This window comes from Geospiza fortis, unplaced genomic scaffold, assembly GCF_000277835.1.
Source record: "Geospiza fortis unplaced genomic scaffold, GeoFor_1.0 scaffold66, whole genome shotgun sequence".
In the NCBI taxonomy this organism is placed as follows: Eukaryota; Metazoa; Chordata; class Aves; order Passeriformes; family Thraupidae; genus Geospiza; species Geospiza fortis.
Window position 1 is genome coordinate 1643582 of NW_005054312.1, and position 17952 is coordinate 1661533.

At 44.0% G+C, this 17952-nt stretch overlaps 1 protein-coding gene across 1 annotated transcript in view; it reads right to left on the bottom strand.

Moving 5' to 3' along the window:
• Window positions 1–8143: 8143 nt before the first annotated feature.
• DLL4 (delta like canonical Notch ligand 4) overlaps window positions 8144–17952 on the bottom strand; it is an 11402-nt gene continuing 1593 nt past the window's right edge. The window contains 9 exon segments of the mRNA XM_005419419.2: window positions 8144–9999; window positions 11440–11548; window positions 12294–13002; window positions 13455–13674; window positions 14796–14965; window positions 16333–16463; window positions 16573–16633; window positions 17338–17370; window positions 17373–17480. Of these exon segments, the coding sequence (XP_005419476.2) occupies window positions 9994–9999; window positions 11440–11548; window positions 12294–13002; window positions 13455–13674; window positions 14796–14965; window positions 16333–16463; window positions 16573–16633; window positions 17338–17370; window positions 17373–17480 (1547 nt within the window). The 3' untranslated portion in view covers window positions 8144–9993.

Consider the following 17952-nt stretch of genomic DNA (forward strand, 5'->3'; position numbering starts at 1 on the left):
AACCTTTTAACTATGTTAAAAACCCCATTTTGGCCAGACATCTGCAAACTGTGACCATGCAATGATGCATCTGTACTCCCAATATTAGGAAGGGATCCCTGCAGCCAAAAATCTTGCAATATTTACCCTCTGTTAGCCCCACTTTTCTGTTCCCCACTAACCACAGTGCACAGGGACAGAGCTTGGTGTGCCTTCAGTTCCTACAGACGCACAGTTCTGCTCAGTTAAGGTGCCTTGTGACAGGGAGATGTAGTCTGCCACCTACCCTGAGCAGCTGCAGGCTCAGGCTGTGCCGACCCTACAGACCCCTACTGGCTGAACAGGGCTGCTTAGGGAGGCTGTACCTCCGGATCCCAGGGGCTGCAGGGCTTGTGGAACTGCTGCAAACACACACTCCCTTTTCCTGCTGCTCTCCCCACTCTCTGGTACAGATGAACGTGCTCGGCTTTCCCAAGACAAAATCTGAGTGCAGCAGCTTGGCCATGGTGAGGAGCTCCTTCCACACCAGCACTCTCTCCACTCTCAGATGCTGCCAGTTTGGATTCACCTGGCAGGATCCATTCCTCTCCAGCCTGTTTCCAGCAGCGTGCCCCAGTTACTCAGTGTGGGAGAGCCTATTCTAAATGTAATGCACAGAAAGTGCCCTGCTACCGTTGCCTGCTCAGATTTCTCATAAGAGCCCTCAAATGGAATGATCATAAAGCTTTATACTGCAAGGGGACCACTCGTAGTGGTACAGTCTTATTGCCAGGTGTTTTAGTAAGAAAACACCTAGTACCAACAGGCACATTGTGTTCATTCAGGGTCAGCTGGGGAAATCAGCTTTTGTTTTTATGTTATAGATCAGTTATTGCCACTTCCATGTCTTCACTTTTCAGTTTAGAATGCCCAGGGTCTTTCCAGTGTTGCATCTGTGAAACACCTAAATATTATGAAAGATGCAGCAAAGGACAAGTCCTTCCTCAAATACTTTACAGTTTAGTCTGAACAGGCAAAAGGTGAAGGAACAAGAATGTTGCTTTTTGTTGTTTTTTTTTTTTTTATTTTTACATACTGTAAGTGAGATGTATGGAAACAAAAGGCTGCAGCACAGCTTAAAAGTACCATACCCCTGTTGCTTGTCTGCAAAGCTATTTTTTTTTCTTCATATCTGAGAAGTGGTGACACAACAGAGTAAGTAACTGGCAATATATATTAGCTGGGTCAGGCCCTGAACTGGGTACTGGAGGGGTAGGGACACCTACTAAGGCCCCTTATGAGGGGAAGGGACACCTTCTAAGGGCCATGAGTTCCTTGGGTGCTTAAACAAGGGTGTAAAGAGTAGTAGGAGGGAGGTTTTCTTCCCACCTAAGCCAGGGACCTCACCTCAGCTTTAGAGGCTGTGACATTCAAGGAGAGACTGAAATGGCTCAGCTGCCTCAGGTACCAAAATAAGACTAGGAACATCACTTTATTACAAGTAATGAGAAAATACATTAATAAGCCCTGGAGTGGAGAAAGGCATAACCAGAAGTGTCTGGATGTTGAAAGCAAATTCAGTGATGGAAGTGGAAGCATTTCTACCACAGGGGTGATGAGGCACTGGGACTCACTGCTGGAGACCACATTAATCCCTTGTACTCTGATGCCTTCATGTGATTTCCCACAGTGTTTTGCTTTAGGCAGCTCAGTGCCAGGTGTCTGAGCAAGCAGAAAGTCCAGTGGCAGAGAAGGTGTCTGTAGAGACGGGCCCCACAAGTCCCTCATGTCACCACCGTCTCCATCCAGCTGACTCATGCTCTGCAGGGTACCTTGCTGCCTTCTGCTGGCTTGCAGTAAAACCCTGGGAATTATCAGCACTTCGTTTTGTTCTCTCCCACTTTATGGAATGTGTGAGACCCACTTCTTTAACTTGGGACTGGGCACCCACGTGGGAAGGGAGCGGGAAGGTGACTGTGGGGAGAGGGCTGTACTTCACATGGCAGCCAGGAGCACCCTCTGCCACCAGGACAGTGTCCATGGTGGTGTTTCCGTATCAGTCGAAATGGGGGTGCTGGGAGGCTGGTTCAGGCCTGGGAAAAGCAGTTGGCACGGTCATAATCAGGCAGGAAACGGGAAATGGTGTTGTGAGGTAACAAACAGGAAGCGCTGATGGCGGCACAGCGCGGCCCAGTGAGGGCTGCAGCTGAAGGAAAACGCTGCGAGGGAAGTGGCGGAGCAGCGTCTGCTCTGCATGGCCCTGCAGCAGGCTCGCCGTGCCCAGGGGCTGTTTATCCTTAGCAGCTACTTGAACAATAAGACCAAACCGGTGAAGGCTTGTTTACACTTCCGCGGCCATGAGGAGGCTGAAGGATATGAGCGAGCCCTTCCAACATCCTTCTAAGCCGCATTAGCAGTAACAATTCCACCTCACATGTCAGGAGAGAGAAACGGCCAGCCATGGAAATGGAGACCTCCTCAAGGACATGTAGGGGTTAAGTGTCTGCATCCCACTCCCTTCACTGCCTGCTCCTCAAATTCATGCTTTAGGATGCCTCTTGCACAGCTCAAACCATCTTAAAAGCAGTTGTCAGGTTTCAGTTAATGACATTGACCCTTCCAAGCGTCATCCTTTCCCCCCAGTTAGTTCAGATGCCTCTCCAGGAGCAAAGACTGGAAGGATCTACCTTTCTCCATGAACCCTAGATAAGTCACACGGTTGGCTTAAACAAGACGCTTCACGCTTGGATGGCTGCAGTGAGGTGAGATGAATCTGCATCTGCTGGAGATGACTGAGAGCAGATTGTGCAGCAACTGCCAAAAAGGCAAAGAAATTCTTCCTCCTCATGTTTGAAAAATGTGCATCTGATGCAAGGGTTCCTTAACATTACTGTCTCCACAAAAAAGGAGATTTTTGGAATTATAAGAACACAGGTCTTTCTAGCTCTTCCTAGGATGTAAGTGAGCTCTACCTCCAGAAATCTGGACAGGCATTGCGAATTGTAGCTTTGTTTTGAAGAACTTCAAAAACCTCCCCCTCAGCAGCTTATGGCAAACATAAATACCATTAAAAGCATGAAAATCAGTGTAATCTTCATTAAAGGAGAGGGTTGGGAGGAAGAAAAGAGCCTCTGTACTATAAGGAGACATGAGAGGATGGGAAACTATTGATGAAGAAACTAACACCACGACCTGGTGGGCTGAATTGAAAGAGGGGATTAGAACAAGGCCATTTCTTTTTTAATTACCACGCTTTTATCTCATGTGGGTTTTTACCCCCCAGATACATGTTGTTCAAATTATCTTTTGTTTCTTTGTTGACAATCTTCCAGAGAACAAATGAGTTTATGATCAAGAACAAAATGCTTTGGCAACGCTTTGGCATTTTCTGCCAAAGCAGACAATGTAAGGCAAATATTAAACAGTGTTAATAGAGAAGTACTTTCAAATGCATAGTGATTCATATCTGCACCAGGAATTTCAGCCCTCCTCACAAATGTGCCCCAGTACAGGGATCATCAGAGCTCTTGCATGATGCCAGGAATGGCCAAATCCTGTTCTGACTGGTGAAGGCCTCTCCAGCTATAAATCTAACTCTCAGCAGATCTGTTTGGATGTTAAATACAACTTAGTTCAATTTCATTTATAAAAACACACATGGTGTCTCTGTGACCTTCTAGGTAGTTAGTTAAAAATATAATCACCAAAACCACTGTGAAGCCAGCAACAATTCAACAAATAAGCTATAAAGTACAGCTAAAAGATGTCATCACCAAACAGCCTCTCCTCAAACTGCATGATTTCCTCCATTAAATGTGTATTTGCAAAACATGATTATGAGCAAGGTGCTCCTTTTGAACCTTGGGACTCTCCCTGGGGATGACCTGATCTTCATGCTGAGCACCTGGCAGGGTGGGTTGGCTGCAGGGATAGATGGAGTCTGAGCACTGTCTCCAACTTAGCTGGCAACAGGAAAGACAGCATGCTTGCAGAGGAAATGAAGAAGGATTAAGCCCTTCCATGGTGGTTATGTACTATGCTGCTATCTCTGTGGGAGGCAAGTCCATCACTATTGTGCAGTCTGTGGAAGAGGCAAGGTAGTCATGGGATCATCTGTGTTATGCGGGTCATGCAACACCCAGGGCTATGTTATCCCAGGTGTAGACCCCTCTGTGTGCCTCAGCTGTAGGTGTCCACTCTGACATGACATGTCAGACCCAGCCAGAGGAGAGGATGGTGAGATGGAGACTTGGGCAGCAGGAGTTATTTTCCAATCCATTCCATGTCCTGCACTTTTAAACTTGACCCACTTTTCCTGTCCAGGGGAGCACTCCTGCAGTGTGGGGAGCTGCACAGAGCCTGTCACCAAGTTCCTCAGGGACACGTGTGGAGTGCTGCTGGCAGGCAGTGAAGACCTCTGGGTGGCAGTGACTGCTGGGTCAGTTGTGTAAGCAGATCAGTAGTGTGTCTCTTTCTCTTTGTGTCTCCTGAGGGGTGAAAAGCTCATTGGAGGGGACAGCTGATGTATCTGAGAATGGAGCACCTCTGGGAAGCTGCTGGTCTGTCATCAAGATCTAAAAGGGAGGAAACAAGGGTACATTCCACAAAGTACAAAGATCCTTGGAATCAAATGCTGTGAGTGGAACAGTTGCATTGACATGTGAAATTATTGCTGTGTACACAATCAATTACCTGATGGACCAGAGAGTTCCATCCTAACCCTGCAGCATGACAGACCACTGTGCTGCAGAAATATGCCCCAGCACTGTGCAGGGGAAGAGGAGCAAGGATGGCAGTGGTAATGCCCAGCAGAGGCAGCAGAAAGGGTAGCTTTATGGTGCTGGGTCACACCGTTTCCCAGAGAAGGTGTGAGAGCAGAGTAGGATGGTTTAGAGCAGATGCAAGAGTGATTAAGGAGAAATCTCACTGCTTTGGGTGTCACTGGCCAACCTGCCAGCTCTGGGAGCTGAACTGGCAAAACTTAAAAAGAGAGAGCTGGACTTAGAGAGGGAGAAGCACAATGAGGGCAGGGAATCTTGGTGGAGAGGGTGTAAAATTGAAGTTGTGAAAACAGTGAAGTGTGGCAGAGGGCCACTGAGTGATGTCAATTCTCTACAACTGGAGTTTGGATTGAGAGCAAAATGTGCTGGGAGTGTCATATTTGCTGCGTAAAAGCAATGTGTATTTATGGGTCAGGTAAGGGAGATAAGGGAGGCAAACACAGATACGTAACTGTCACTTAGGCTGCTGGAGTGAGGGCTTGCTAGTGACCTACAGTGCCTTTCTCATTTTAGCATAAATTAATGAAAGGAAAGACTGAGGAGCAATGAAAATACCTGATATGCATTTTTACAGAGATAGTTTCATCTGTTGGACTAGGTGGCTGCAATTGCACAATAACTAATTGACTCTTCCTCCGCAGCTCTTTCAAGGCTGAAAGCTGTTGCTGGTCAAGTGCATGTCCTGTATCGACCCCAAGTTCTACAAGCATCCCTCACCTCCACTACTTTAAGTAAACTCTGTGCCCTGTGCTGTGTCCTGCTGCATGTTGTCTCAGCACCAGTGGATGCTATAGCTACGGGTATATCCCGGCGTCTGTCTCCCTTCAGCAGCGGAGTTGTCAAAGAGGAAAATGATGTAGGGCTGGAGCCGAGCATGAAACAACTCAGGGGAAGCACTGCCTGAGGCAGTACCCCTCTCACTCATCCCAGCTCCAAAATTACTTAGACTGGAGTTCTCTGCATGGCTGTGGAAAAGTTTTTAACAGGTGCTAATACAAGGAAACATGCAAGAGTTTCTCTGAAGCAGAGGCCGTCCTTAAAATTGTTGTTTTGTCACATGGCTTTCAAGTGAATTTGTGAAGTCTTTTAAAACTGAATTACAAGTTCAGCTGCAGTCCTTGAGCCAAATCCATAATCTTACCATAGTTACTGCAAGTTATGCTGAAAGCAATAAATTGTACAGTTTGGTCTGAGAAGTCTATAAGCTTGTCAAGAGTTTGTTAAGAGAAAAGGCACTGCTTAGCACAATATTTTGGTCCTGACATGGTCTATGGTCCTCAAGAGGAATCTCTGAAACTGAGGTGGAGGAGTCTTTACAGCCGGAAGGATCCCATCTCCTCCTGGTGAATTCCCACACTGTGGCTCAGAGATGTACTCACCTGGGGGGGCCAGGCTGCTGAGCAGTCAGAGCACAGTGGCCCTTGGTGAGGAAGGTTTTGGCCAAAGATGTGGGTCAGATCCAGGTCATATTATGTGTCCAGTTAACTTTCTTGTGGTTTCTTTGGCAAGGACTTGGGGATGTGCACACGTGCAGGGATTCACATATGCTTTTCATGTCCCCCTGTGTGGAAGTAGGCACTGCTCCTGTTTTTCCTGTGTAGGATCTGTGATCTATTCCGGTAGCTGCATCGTGCAGTGCTGCCTCCAGTAAATATTCACAGATTTCCTTGTAAGATGATGCTTTTTTTTTCCTCTCTCCTGTGTGGATACACAAAGGCATGTGTTGTAGCTGCTTTACCCCATGGGATCTACATAATCAGGTCCACAGGTTTTAATGGATTTCAACTCCTTTCTGTCTATGGGTACAGTTTCCTGTCATGTTTTGAGCAGGAAGAGCTGAGTCTTTTTTTTTCTTAGCATTCCTGCTTGCCTAGGCATTGGGAAGAGTTCTCTGTCTATTTTCCTGTTTGATTTTTGTGTGTGTTTTGTTTTAAGCAGGACAGAGTGCATGTGTGTATGTAATCCATGTGCTCAATTAAGAGAGGCATCTGTTGGGTTTATTTCACATTGCCGAGGAAGGACTGCAAGCAGGGAGCATCTGCTCAGCTTTTTGTCAATGGCTTGTTTTTCATAATTTGCTCTACAGGGTGAATGTTTGGGGAGGGGGAGGTGGCTTTTTATTTCTGAGTTTCGTCTTAAATTTATTTTTATGGTAGCTGGGGAAATTGGCTGGGATTTGAAAGTTAATTTTGCTGTGAAAAGGTCTAAAGAGGGAGAAACAAAACCATCCAAAGTAAACAGTATTTATGTAACCCTAATAATACACTCAGAAGGACCCTTATGAATCGTTATTTGCAGTATTTTAATGACTTCTTTTTAATGAAGTAAAAAGAATTTGTAATGGTGCTTTTTAAATGTCACTGGGGTTTTTAATTTTTCATTTTTTGAAAAAAAATAGCAAATTTTGCTTAGATTTTATTTTGGGGAAAGATAGGAAAGGCATCCAATATTCAGATGATTTTTTGGCCCTTTGTCAACAACAACAAAACCCCCTGATTTTAAAATAGAGCAGCAGTAGTTTCCTGTTCTTATAGTTTTGCTTTTGTGCACTCAGATCTTGGCGGTATTGCACCTAGCTGATTTAGTGAGAGACTTAATTGCCTGTAAATGTATGTGCTTCAAAGGCTACTAAACCTGCTGGGAGTGTTTATACAAGTGTGCTTTTTACACTTTTTTTTGTGGAAATGTCCTCCAAAAGGGCTATAGAGGATAATGACTTTGTGATGCCCCGGGAGGACACAGCTGCTGGTGTAGTGGAGGGGACTCCGGAGGAGAAAGCCTGAAACTCCCTCTAATCCCACAAGTGAAAGACAAATCTTACCCTTTGCAATCAAACAAACAAGGATACAATCTTACATGTGTACATGTAGATGCTGTGCCAGAGTAACCTGCGGACAAGATTTGGATCTTATTAAAAGTGTTTAAAGAAATAGGATTAAAAAAGATGGTAGTAGTGTTTTGTTCTGTAAGTGAACCCCAAGACAATGCATTTATTAAGCCACTTTGAAATGGTATTAAATCTGCATCTTTGGTGTCATGAGTTGTCAGGGGAGAGGAAGAGTGAAGCATTAATAAAAATAACTTTCCTGACAGTTTAGTCCCACACATAGCAAGAGAATGTGTGTATATATATATACGTGTGTGTATATATGTAATTTAAATATTATCTATCACAATATAAATATGTATAACATTTCAAAATGTCAGATGAGTGGCACTCAGCTGAACAACTTTGCTGACATGTGTTAACACTAAAACTTTTTTATAAAAAGCAGCTGATATCATTTGGTGTGCACAATGAAAATGCAGGGACCAGGCAGGCGAGGTTACTTCTGGGGGTCTTCACTAACTTTGGCTGTCACAGAATAACGTGTCAAAGGACAAACCACAACTTTGTAGTAGCAGGAAAGTATTTTCATTGCTTGAAAAAAAAATAAAATTCAAACTTTGTCATCACATTAAAAACATTACATGAGAAGTAATAAACATATTTACACTTCTGTTTTGATTATAAATATACATTATATACAAAATAATGTTATAAAACGTAGAAAGTTCAGTGCTTCTGATTTTTTTTAAATTACTGAAATACTAGTCTTCAAAATAAACTACAAACAGACAAACTAAAACCCATATTATTGATTTCTGAAGGTCATCTTCAAAATGGTCCTACATGGTAAGAGCAGAAGGTCAGTAGTGGGCAAAAGGAAGGGGTCTTGTCTGCACAGTTCAAGGGAGTAGATGGGCTGGTCCAACAGGCTTTACAAGGGCAGGAATATCGCTGTCAGAGAGATAGCACAGTCCGGGTTTCCTCCAAGAGATCTTGTTTCTCCCTCCTCATTCTGCCCCGTGCCCTGGTCTCATTCATGAGTGTCACGGCACTTTCCACTGGGGTGTCCGGTATTATTGCTGTAAATATGTATAGAAAAAAGGAGCTTCTGCCCGCCTCTGGCTGCCAGGGACAGACACAGCATATTTTCCATGTAGCACTCGGTGGGTATGAAAGAAACAGGATGAGCCTAAAACCTTCTAACTTTAATCTCCACCTTCTTGGCAGAGGGCATCTCAGCGAGTGCTTCACTACTGGGCATTTAGAACCAGGATGAAGAACAAGAGTTGGAGTTTTGCAACCAGATGGAGAAATGGTGGGGGGAGTAAGTAGGTTGTGTCACACTGCTGCTGCTTCTTCAGAAAGTAACAGCTGCAATTTTGAGACTATTTGCAGTAAAAGGTGGCACCTAATTCAGAAACACTACATAAACCCCTGAATTTGTGTCAAAATAAGGCCGGGGAAAGAGAATGAGGAAGGAGAAGAAAAGAAGTAATGTCTATTCACAATCACTGGTAGTGCAAAGGGCATGAAAACAGCTGAGACAGCTCAGCACATAAAGGTTCTAGGAGCTGATTGATTTTAAACGCATTTGTAAGGCCTTATATAGAGCTGGGATCACCTCCTCCCTATTAATGGGGACGAGGCAGTACACATTCCTTATCACAACTTCCCCAAAAATCATGTTCCACATCGTAGCTTGAGTCAATCAGTTCTCCAAAGCATCACCAAATGAGTTGACATGTAAATTCGGTTTTCCTCTTTCCTCCTCCTCTCACCCCTTACACAGTCTCCAGTACATGCAGCAGGAGAGAGGAGATGCAAATGGATGTTTAGCAGGAAGAATCAACTACCTCTGCCCAGTACTGTTCAGGTAACTGCAAAAAGAGCAGTCAAGTTTCTGTTTGGGCTTGTTAGATTCTCTTGACACATTATAGGCACTTTTTAAACCCAGAAAATATTAAGACCTCATTTATACTGTATCCATTATCTGCATAGCAATGTGTCTTGCTTCGCACCTTCCATGGCAACATCTGTGACAGTTATGTGCCTCCTTATCTACCAGCACCTCCCATAACCAGAGTTCTGGAAAGCCAGGGGTCTGTCCATGAGGAACTGGCCTCAGCATCTTTTAAAACACTAACATTTTTAACCTCTCTCTTCCCTCTGCCTCCCCTTTTCAATAGCAAATGAGATTTCTGGTATCAAACTTCAAACAAGGGCAGTCAGAACAAAAAGGTGTATTGCATCTTTCAGTAAATTCACAGTCTGTCCAGTTCACTCAGTTCCATCCTCCGCCTGAGAGCAGCAAGTTGCATGTAATTAAAAACAGTCCAATCCAGTTCTGAATTGTAAACAATGCAGCAGGAACGTCCATCTACTGGCATCATCAAATCTGAGGTGCAAATGGTCTGATGTTCAGTCTTATACCTGTCAGGATATAAAATAACACCAGGAATGAGAAGGAATTACAGAACGCAGAGTAGTGCAGAACTAACAAACTACAATTCAGCCATGTCAAACCAAAGCAATTTATGCCAAACATTACTGCAGTTTAACTCTCAGTGTTTAATATTTTCAGTTGGGTCCAGAGGCAAAGAATCACCAGCAAAAAAAAAATAGTCAGCAGTGTGATAAGTGGCCTCTCTACCCTGGCCTCAGGGGGAGAATGCTTACAAACCTGGGTGCTTAACATTAGGGATCTGTTAAAAAAGTACATGGTATAGTTAAATAGCTTGTGTTTAGAAGCATTAAGCCTGAATGCTGTAAAGAAAAATTATAGGGGTTGTCATTGTGAAAACAGAATCATTTCTGGAGATGCCTAATGTAAATTTGGGAGCCTAGCTTTGCTCAGCAAGATCTTTGAAGATACAGTATTTAGGTCACTTAATGCGAATGAAGCATCTAGCTGTCATTTGTATCTCTGAATCCTTTCACTTAGTCTTAAACTTTTAATATTGTTGGTTGACTTGTGTTCCAGCTTGCTTTCAAGGGGAAATCTGATATCCACCTTGGAAAGGGAGATTGAATCCTGCAGATCTAACTTCACAGATCACTGCTGTATAGCACAGCAAGCTTCTCTTCCTACAGGTTGAAATTAGTCTTAAAGATGACTACACCAAAGAAGGCGGGTATTGGTTAAAGTCAAATTGCCTTTAACTTCCACTGAGACTTTTTCCAAAAGGCTGGTAGTTCTTCAGGAGCTATTTGGTTCCTCAATATCTGATTTTCAAAGTCTTTAAAGTTCAGTGCTAGGCCTTTCCTTTTTTTGTGTATCCAACTTCTCAGTATAACATAAAAATTGAGATGTTTTTACCAGTAACAGCATTAACTTCTGCTAGAGAGTATTGAGTTGGAGCTTAAATGCTAAGAGGTTGAAATTACCTTATAACAGATTTCCTAAATGGCTGTTATGCCTATCCACTAACACATCCTGCTACCTTCCATCTTCAGCTAGAAATCTATAGCTTTGCCTGTTTCCTCAGAAAAAAGATTATCCATTGTAGTCACAGGAAAAAACATGGCTTTACATCAATGGGCCTTAGAACGATTATTATTTCCATTTTTTTCTGACCACCTATTTAAGAGGAAATAATCCTACAATGTGCTGAATTTTTATGGGCTGATGTTCTGTGTTTTCATCTACCACTGACTTATCTATGCCCAAAACCTCTGGTTTAATAAAGTCAGAGCGGCTTATTTTTTTATTTTCCCCACTGCATGTTCTGTGTGGGCCACAGAAGAGGAGAGGAAAATGCTGGAAGCATCATGATCCCTGGAAATAAAGGAACCTTCTCAGATACAATACTAAAGGATAATTAACCCTTTTACCTTGTGAATTTGTGCCTGTCCACCTCTGTACTTACTTACCTCTGTGGCTATGATGCACTCATTCCGTTCTTCTGTTATCACAAAGACGGACTGGTACATTGAATCCCTCGGAGAGCATATCGCTGATATTCTGCATTCTGGCTTTTCACTAAGGCAGAGCAGAGAAAAAAAGAACATTAGCTGATTACTGACAAACCCAACTCTCAAAACCTACCATGAATATGGAGCGGTGGAACAAGATAGCCATGAAGGTGTGGAAGGGAAGTGCATGGGATCAAGTTTCACACGTTCTGTGTCTGTCAGGATATTATGCTAGAGAAGTGGAAATAAGAGTCTTCCTATGCTCCTGCTATGTCCAACCTAACAGTGGTTCCTCAGAGCCCTCGGTCTAACAACCACATGCAGATCCCAGACAAGATCTTCAGCACATGAATCAGAAGACTGATAAGCCACTGAACACCCGCCCTTTTCTCCTTTTGAAAAAGAGTAGATGTTTTCACTCTATCATTCTTCTCAGTAAGCAGACCATCTTGCCTTCTTACAAAGTGAAATACATATTTTTAATCACTGTTTGCCTTTACTGTTGTTCCTCCAAGATCTACTGAGGAAGGAAACATATTTCTTACTTTCATCACTGGCCTAGCCACTCTGGGTTCCTTCACAGTATCCATACCAGCAGCACCCTGCACAAACACTCAAATCAACTGACTTAGCTAAGGATAGCACTTGGTTATGACACACATACTCCAGTATGAAGATTCCTGGCTTTGATCTGGTTTGTTTTGTATATTATCTGCTTGAAGTTTCTTTTTCCCTCATATGCTCACCTGCTTCTAGACTGATATGAAGATGACTGGCTTTAAGAAAGACTATAATGAAAACTGCATTCTCACCTGTGTAGTCGGAGGGGAGACTTCTCTCCTAAACACTTTTCACTTTTGTAATATTTATCTTCTGGTGTCCCTCTACTTGTCAGGTCTTTTACCAGATTGTAGTCCAGTTTATGGTTCTTGGGTTTGTAGTTTGATTTCTCCAGCCCACAGTCCACTTCAAGGTCTTTATTTTTATTGGTGTTTTTCAGCTGGGAAGCTGGAATGAGATTGTCCTTCTGGAAGTCAGACAGGTTGTTCATTGTCTCCAACTCCTGCTCTGGGTGCATCCTCATCTGCCTGATGACCATTGCTATCATGCAGAACAGTATGAGCAAAGCCACCAGCCCCACCCCCATGGATATAGCAATCCAGGGGACTGGTTTAGGAGGAAGTGTAACAGGCACTGAATAAACTGGCAATTCACAGCGGTTGCCCATGAAGCCAGAAGGACAGTAGCAAACAAAGTTGGCACTATAAAGTCCACTGTAGCATGTGCCTCCATTCTCACATGGCCCAGAAGCACATTCATCTCTGGTTTTGATGTCACAGTTCCTGCCACTGTAGCCTGGCATGCATGTGCAGGTGTAATCGTTGATTAGATCATGACAAGTTCCCCCATTGGAACATGGGTTTCTGGCACAATCATTGATGTTTATCTCACATTTCTGACCAGAGAAACCAGCCCGACAGCGGCACACACGAATCTGCCCAAGGTAAAAGCAACTACCATCTGAGGGGAAAAAAGTGAAATAAAAATTAGTTTGCAATGCACTTCACTCAGAAATCTAAACCTTTCTCTCGTCAGCATGTTATACTACCTCAAGGAGAGAGAGATTATTTTACAAAACCACCGCACATCTAAAAGTTCATTCTACTTTGCCTAATTGTATCACCGCGCCTTAAAATTATGCCCCTTATAAATATGTAATAGAATTAATTTAATTTAATTCTGCCATCTTCCCCACCATATGATAAACCTCATGCATTGTTTTGTTGCATAGAAAATGCCAGTGCAAGTCCCACCCCAGTAAGAGGCTAAAATTAGGGTGGATGCGGAATACAGCGGGGGAGAGGGACTAATGTTCTAGAGGAAGAGTAGAGGTCAGATTGGATTTCTATCACTTCTGCACTGAAAAGCACAAATGAGTCAGGGTCATGAGATTTTTTGATAAAAAGACTCACCATTTGCACACGGGTTGCTTGTGCACCTGTCTACTTTTTTTTCACAGTTAGACCCTGTGAAGCCGAAAGGGCAAACGCAAGTGTAGCTGGCCCCTTGATCCTTTTCCAAGCACGTGCCACCGTTGAAGCACGGAGAATCTATACATGTCAGAGCACTGTGCTCACAGTGAGTGCCATAGTAGCCAGGGGGGCACAGGCAGTGATAACCGTTCTCCATATCCTGCAAAACACAACATTAGGCCACTGTTATTTAATGGAAAGAGATGATAGCTCCCTGCACGTTCAGTTCTGGTCAGCAGCAAGCGCTGTTCAGTCTCCTCTCATCCACAGCCTGATGTGGCAAAAGTGACATCAGGAGAGTAAACAACTGCAGGTTGGACTGTGAGGGATAGAGTTGTGGCTCAGCTGTACGCGGTGCACAGGAGTAATCATGCAGCTACACACGCAGAGCAGATGCAGTTGTAGGGAGCACACAGGCAGCTACACAAAAGCATTGCTAACACAACTACTGTCTGATGGCATCCAGAAGTCTTCCCAGACGTCTTCCCAGAGCAGGGTGGTATGTGTTGACTTCACAGCTGTGATCAGGCCATTTATCCTCAGTATGTGAGCCCTTTTTTATTTCATAAGGGTTTAAGTTGCTTTGGCTTGCCTAAGTCCCACCACTTAAATCGTAACAAACTGTTTCTTCTTTCCAAGGGCTATATGTCCAAGGCCTTGGGAAAAGTTAGGTAGGGTCTTGTGCTTTAATCTAAAAATTGAATTTGCTTTAATTTAAACATGCATCAGATTACATTTGATATCTATAATCAATCAGCCTTTACCAATCCATCATTGGTAAGAATCCATCATTAACTGGATTCAAAAACAGGCTGAAACACTAAACTACGAGAATCCAAAAGTGTGGAATTCTGTTTTGCAGAAAGTTTCAGCTGATTGCCCCCATATTGTTTGACACTATCTTCTCATAGCAGAAAGCAAAATTTTCTTTAATTTACTATTAAAATACAGACTTAGTGCATTTCTGTATGAACAGTGGTTTGAGAAGCTTATTTTTAACAGATATGCTCCCTCATCAACCCTGGATCTTGCCAAGCTCTCATAATGGCTGCCACAGAAACCCAAGGATCAGTTGACCAGTTCTAATCTAGATGATACATCTCCTCCTGTGACAGACTTCCTCCCCCGACACCTCTCGGAAAGGGTTCAGTATGATAGTTGTGAGCGTCAGTAATGAACCCGCGTCCTATCGAATTCCCATTCTGTTGTTACAGAGCCATTGCTGGAAAGGTACACCAGGGCTTGCTGCGCACAAAGGCTTTCCATTTAAAATGCCCCTACCGTGCAACTGCCACCGTTCCTACAGGGATTGCTGTCGCACTCGCTGATCTCGTGTTCGCAGTCGACGCCGGTGAAGCCGGGTTTGCACGCGCACGTGTAGCTGCCCTGGCCAGTGTTCATACAAGTTGCTCCATTTTTGCATGGCCTGTGGTGAGTGCAGTAGTTCAGATCTGCAAAGATACAAGGAGTTAGGAGAACACATCTTTGACAGGTGGGAAAAAAAATACATACAAAAAGGCTGTAGTCAAGAAAAAAGACAGAATGTCCAATGAAGCATTTCATTTTGGTATAGATGGGAATACTGGAGATTGTTATCTGGGTTATTATCAGTCATAATCAGATTACCATCTATCACTTGAGCTCTGAATTTTGAGAGAGCTGGCAAAAATATAACTTTCTTAGTGTTTTGGTATATTGTCCCTTTTTTGTGGACATAAAACTGTTAGTTGCAATTGGATTTAGGTACCAAACTGGAAAATGTACTTCATAAGCATGTGTTCTCCAAAACACACACCACAGCACTATGGCCACATGTGCAGCATGCTACACACTAAAGGAGTGAGCCCCACCTTTAAAAGGTGTGCTCTTAGGCACATTCTAGAAAGGCAGGGAGGAAAAACAAAAGATGTTTTGGCTTTGAGATTTAAACAAACACTAGAAATCTTTTATTGTTTATTTGCTCTTTTGTTATGGATGTTAGTAGATTAAACTGTCAAATGCCCTGCCAAGCTTGACGGTTTCATTTTTTTTTCCTTTAAATTTGAGACAGAGGTTAAGCATAAGTTCATAGGATGTAAGTAAGAAAAGCTTTATTATCTCTATAAATATTATAGAGTAATTTGAATGCAACTGGTTAATAGATAACTATAAGCAGAAAAAAATCTGCAACTTTACTTTTCCTGCTTAATTCAGCCTTCACCATCTTAATCCTATAACTGTCCTGGAAACACTTAGCCTGCTTTGAGCACTTAATGATCTCAGTGCCAGCAGTGCATATATGGCCTTGAGGACATGACTGCTCAGCTGGCTACGGTTCAGTGATTCAGTGGGTTGAATAGGTGGAAGTGGTCTGGTGTACCTTAAAATGGAACCTGTACTTTTCATTCTTGCTTACATGATTTTTCTCTCATGCTCCAGACTTATCACATGAGTTAACTTCCTTGTATGCAAAATAAGGAAGGCCCAAATGACGGTGTTTACTGCTGCTGGAAACTATTTAGTAAAACTCTTATACTTGTACAAGGAATAAGTTAAACTTAGCTTGAGCAGGCAGAAAACTTGTCTGTTCAATACTCATCCAGATTGTTAGGTCTTTGTCCAAGAGAAACTTCTTTTGCAAGAGAAAAACTGCAGCTACCAAAAAGGTTTCCTTGTTCTCAAAGAAAATTACTACAAGAACTGGCTGCAGCGCTACAAACTGATGCCTGTGAAGATGTACCTTGGGGAAATTTAATTCCAGATCCAGTGGGTCAGATTCCTTAGTGTAGTACTAAGGAGTACCCAACCTAGGGCTGTAAGCGCAAGCTTCAGAACTAACCTTGATCACAGAAGAGGCCACCCCATCCTTCATCACATATGCACTGCCATTGTGTTTTACAAGTCCCGTGGCGGCAGCCTATATGGGGAATGCATTCATCACAGTAGCGGCCTTGCCAACCAGGACGGCAGCTAAAAGAAAAGTCCAATTAAAACATTAATGACATGGAGAAGAGTTTAAGTTTCTATTACAAGGTGACATTTTAACTGGTGTTCAGACTGCATTTGCCATCTTACTCACATGCACTCTCCAGGCTTGTTGCAATATCCATTCTGTTCGGTACATCCAGCCAGACAGATGGCTGTGAAGAGAACATAAAAAAGCATAAATGTTTAGGTAAATACACATGGCGCTACAGAATACACTTTTAAAGGATAGAAAGCTTTTAAAAAACACTTTATAAAGAGTTTTACACGTTCAAAGCTTTGTTTTAAAACTTCTTGGTACGGGGAGTTCTGGAACAGGAGGAAGTGAACAGGGAGAGCCAACACTTGACAAGTTGTCCTTTAGTTTTTCCGTTTATGCAACAAACATGAACTCTTGCAACTCTTGCTAGAAAAGCAGCAAGAGAAAGTGGCTTTGGCTTGTGCTAATGAAAGGCTGAAAAAACTCAATGATACCCTGAGCTCAGAGTAAAGGTTCCCACTCCTACACTGCAACACCCATGACATGTCCTCTGGCTGCAGGAATGGTTGGTGGCAGACTTTGTGCGAGTGAGCTGCTACCCTTTTACCTTGCAACAGCTAGTGCTATTCAGGGCTATCAGCCAAGGTCCCTTTCCTGCCAGCTCGCTCTTTGCTGCTAAGGCTCGCATAGGTGCAGCACAGCGTTGGGTGGTTGCAGCCAAAGGGGCCAAAGTCCTCAGCGCGCAACTCTGCCTCTCCAGACAGGGAGTGGAGAGGTCGGCATGAAAACACGGCCCGGGCCACGGGGGCCTCCGTGAGCTTTAGAGGCGATGCCGACGCCCGCCGCGCTGCGCCCCGCCCCGCTGCCCGTGGCACTCACGCTCGGAGCAGTACTCGCCCGCCCAGCCGGGAGCTTGGTCAGCGGGCCCTGATGCACGTCCTGCGACCAGTCCTCGCCCACCGACAGCGACCGCTGGATCGACATCTGGCTGATGAGCCACTCCTGCGGGGGCGGCCGGGAGCCTGCGGGAGAACGGGCGCGGGTCAGCGGTTCCGATCTCGCCGCGTCCCGCCCCGCTGGGCCAGCGGAGCGGGATACCCCGCTCGCACATATGTACGCGCACATATACACACATACATACATATATATATACACACATACACACGCACATCATACATATATATACACACATATACATATATATACATATACGCAGGCACGCGTGTGGAGGTTGATGTATGCAAGGGTACAAAAAGGTGGCCACCAGGGTGTGCGAACCCGGGCCAAAGGGACTCAGCCGAGGGGCCTGTGAAAGGAGGGCTGCTGTGAAATATCCTTTTCCTCTCCTCTCAGAAAAACATCCCAAAGCCATTATTCCTTTCCAAAGGGCGGAATTCGAGCAAGGTGTAAAATACAGGAAAAGGCAGACGGGGCTTGCTGGCAGGCTCCCGGCTTTCTCACCGCAGCCCGCCTCGCTTTCCCACGCCAAAAATA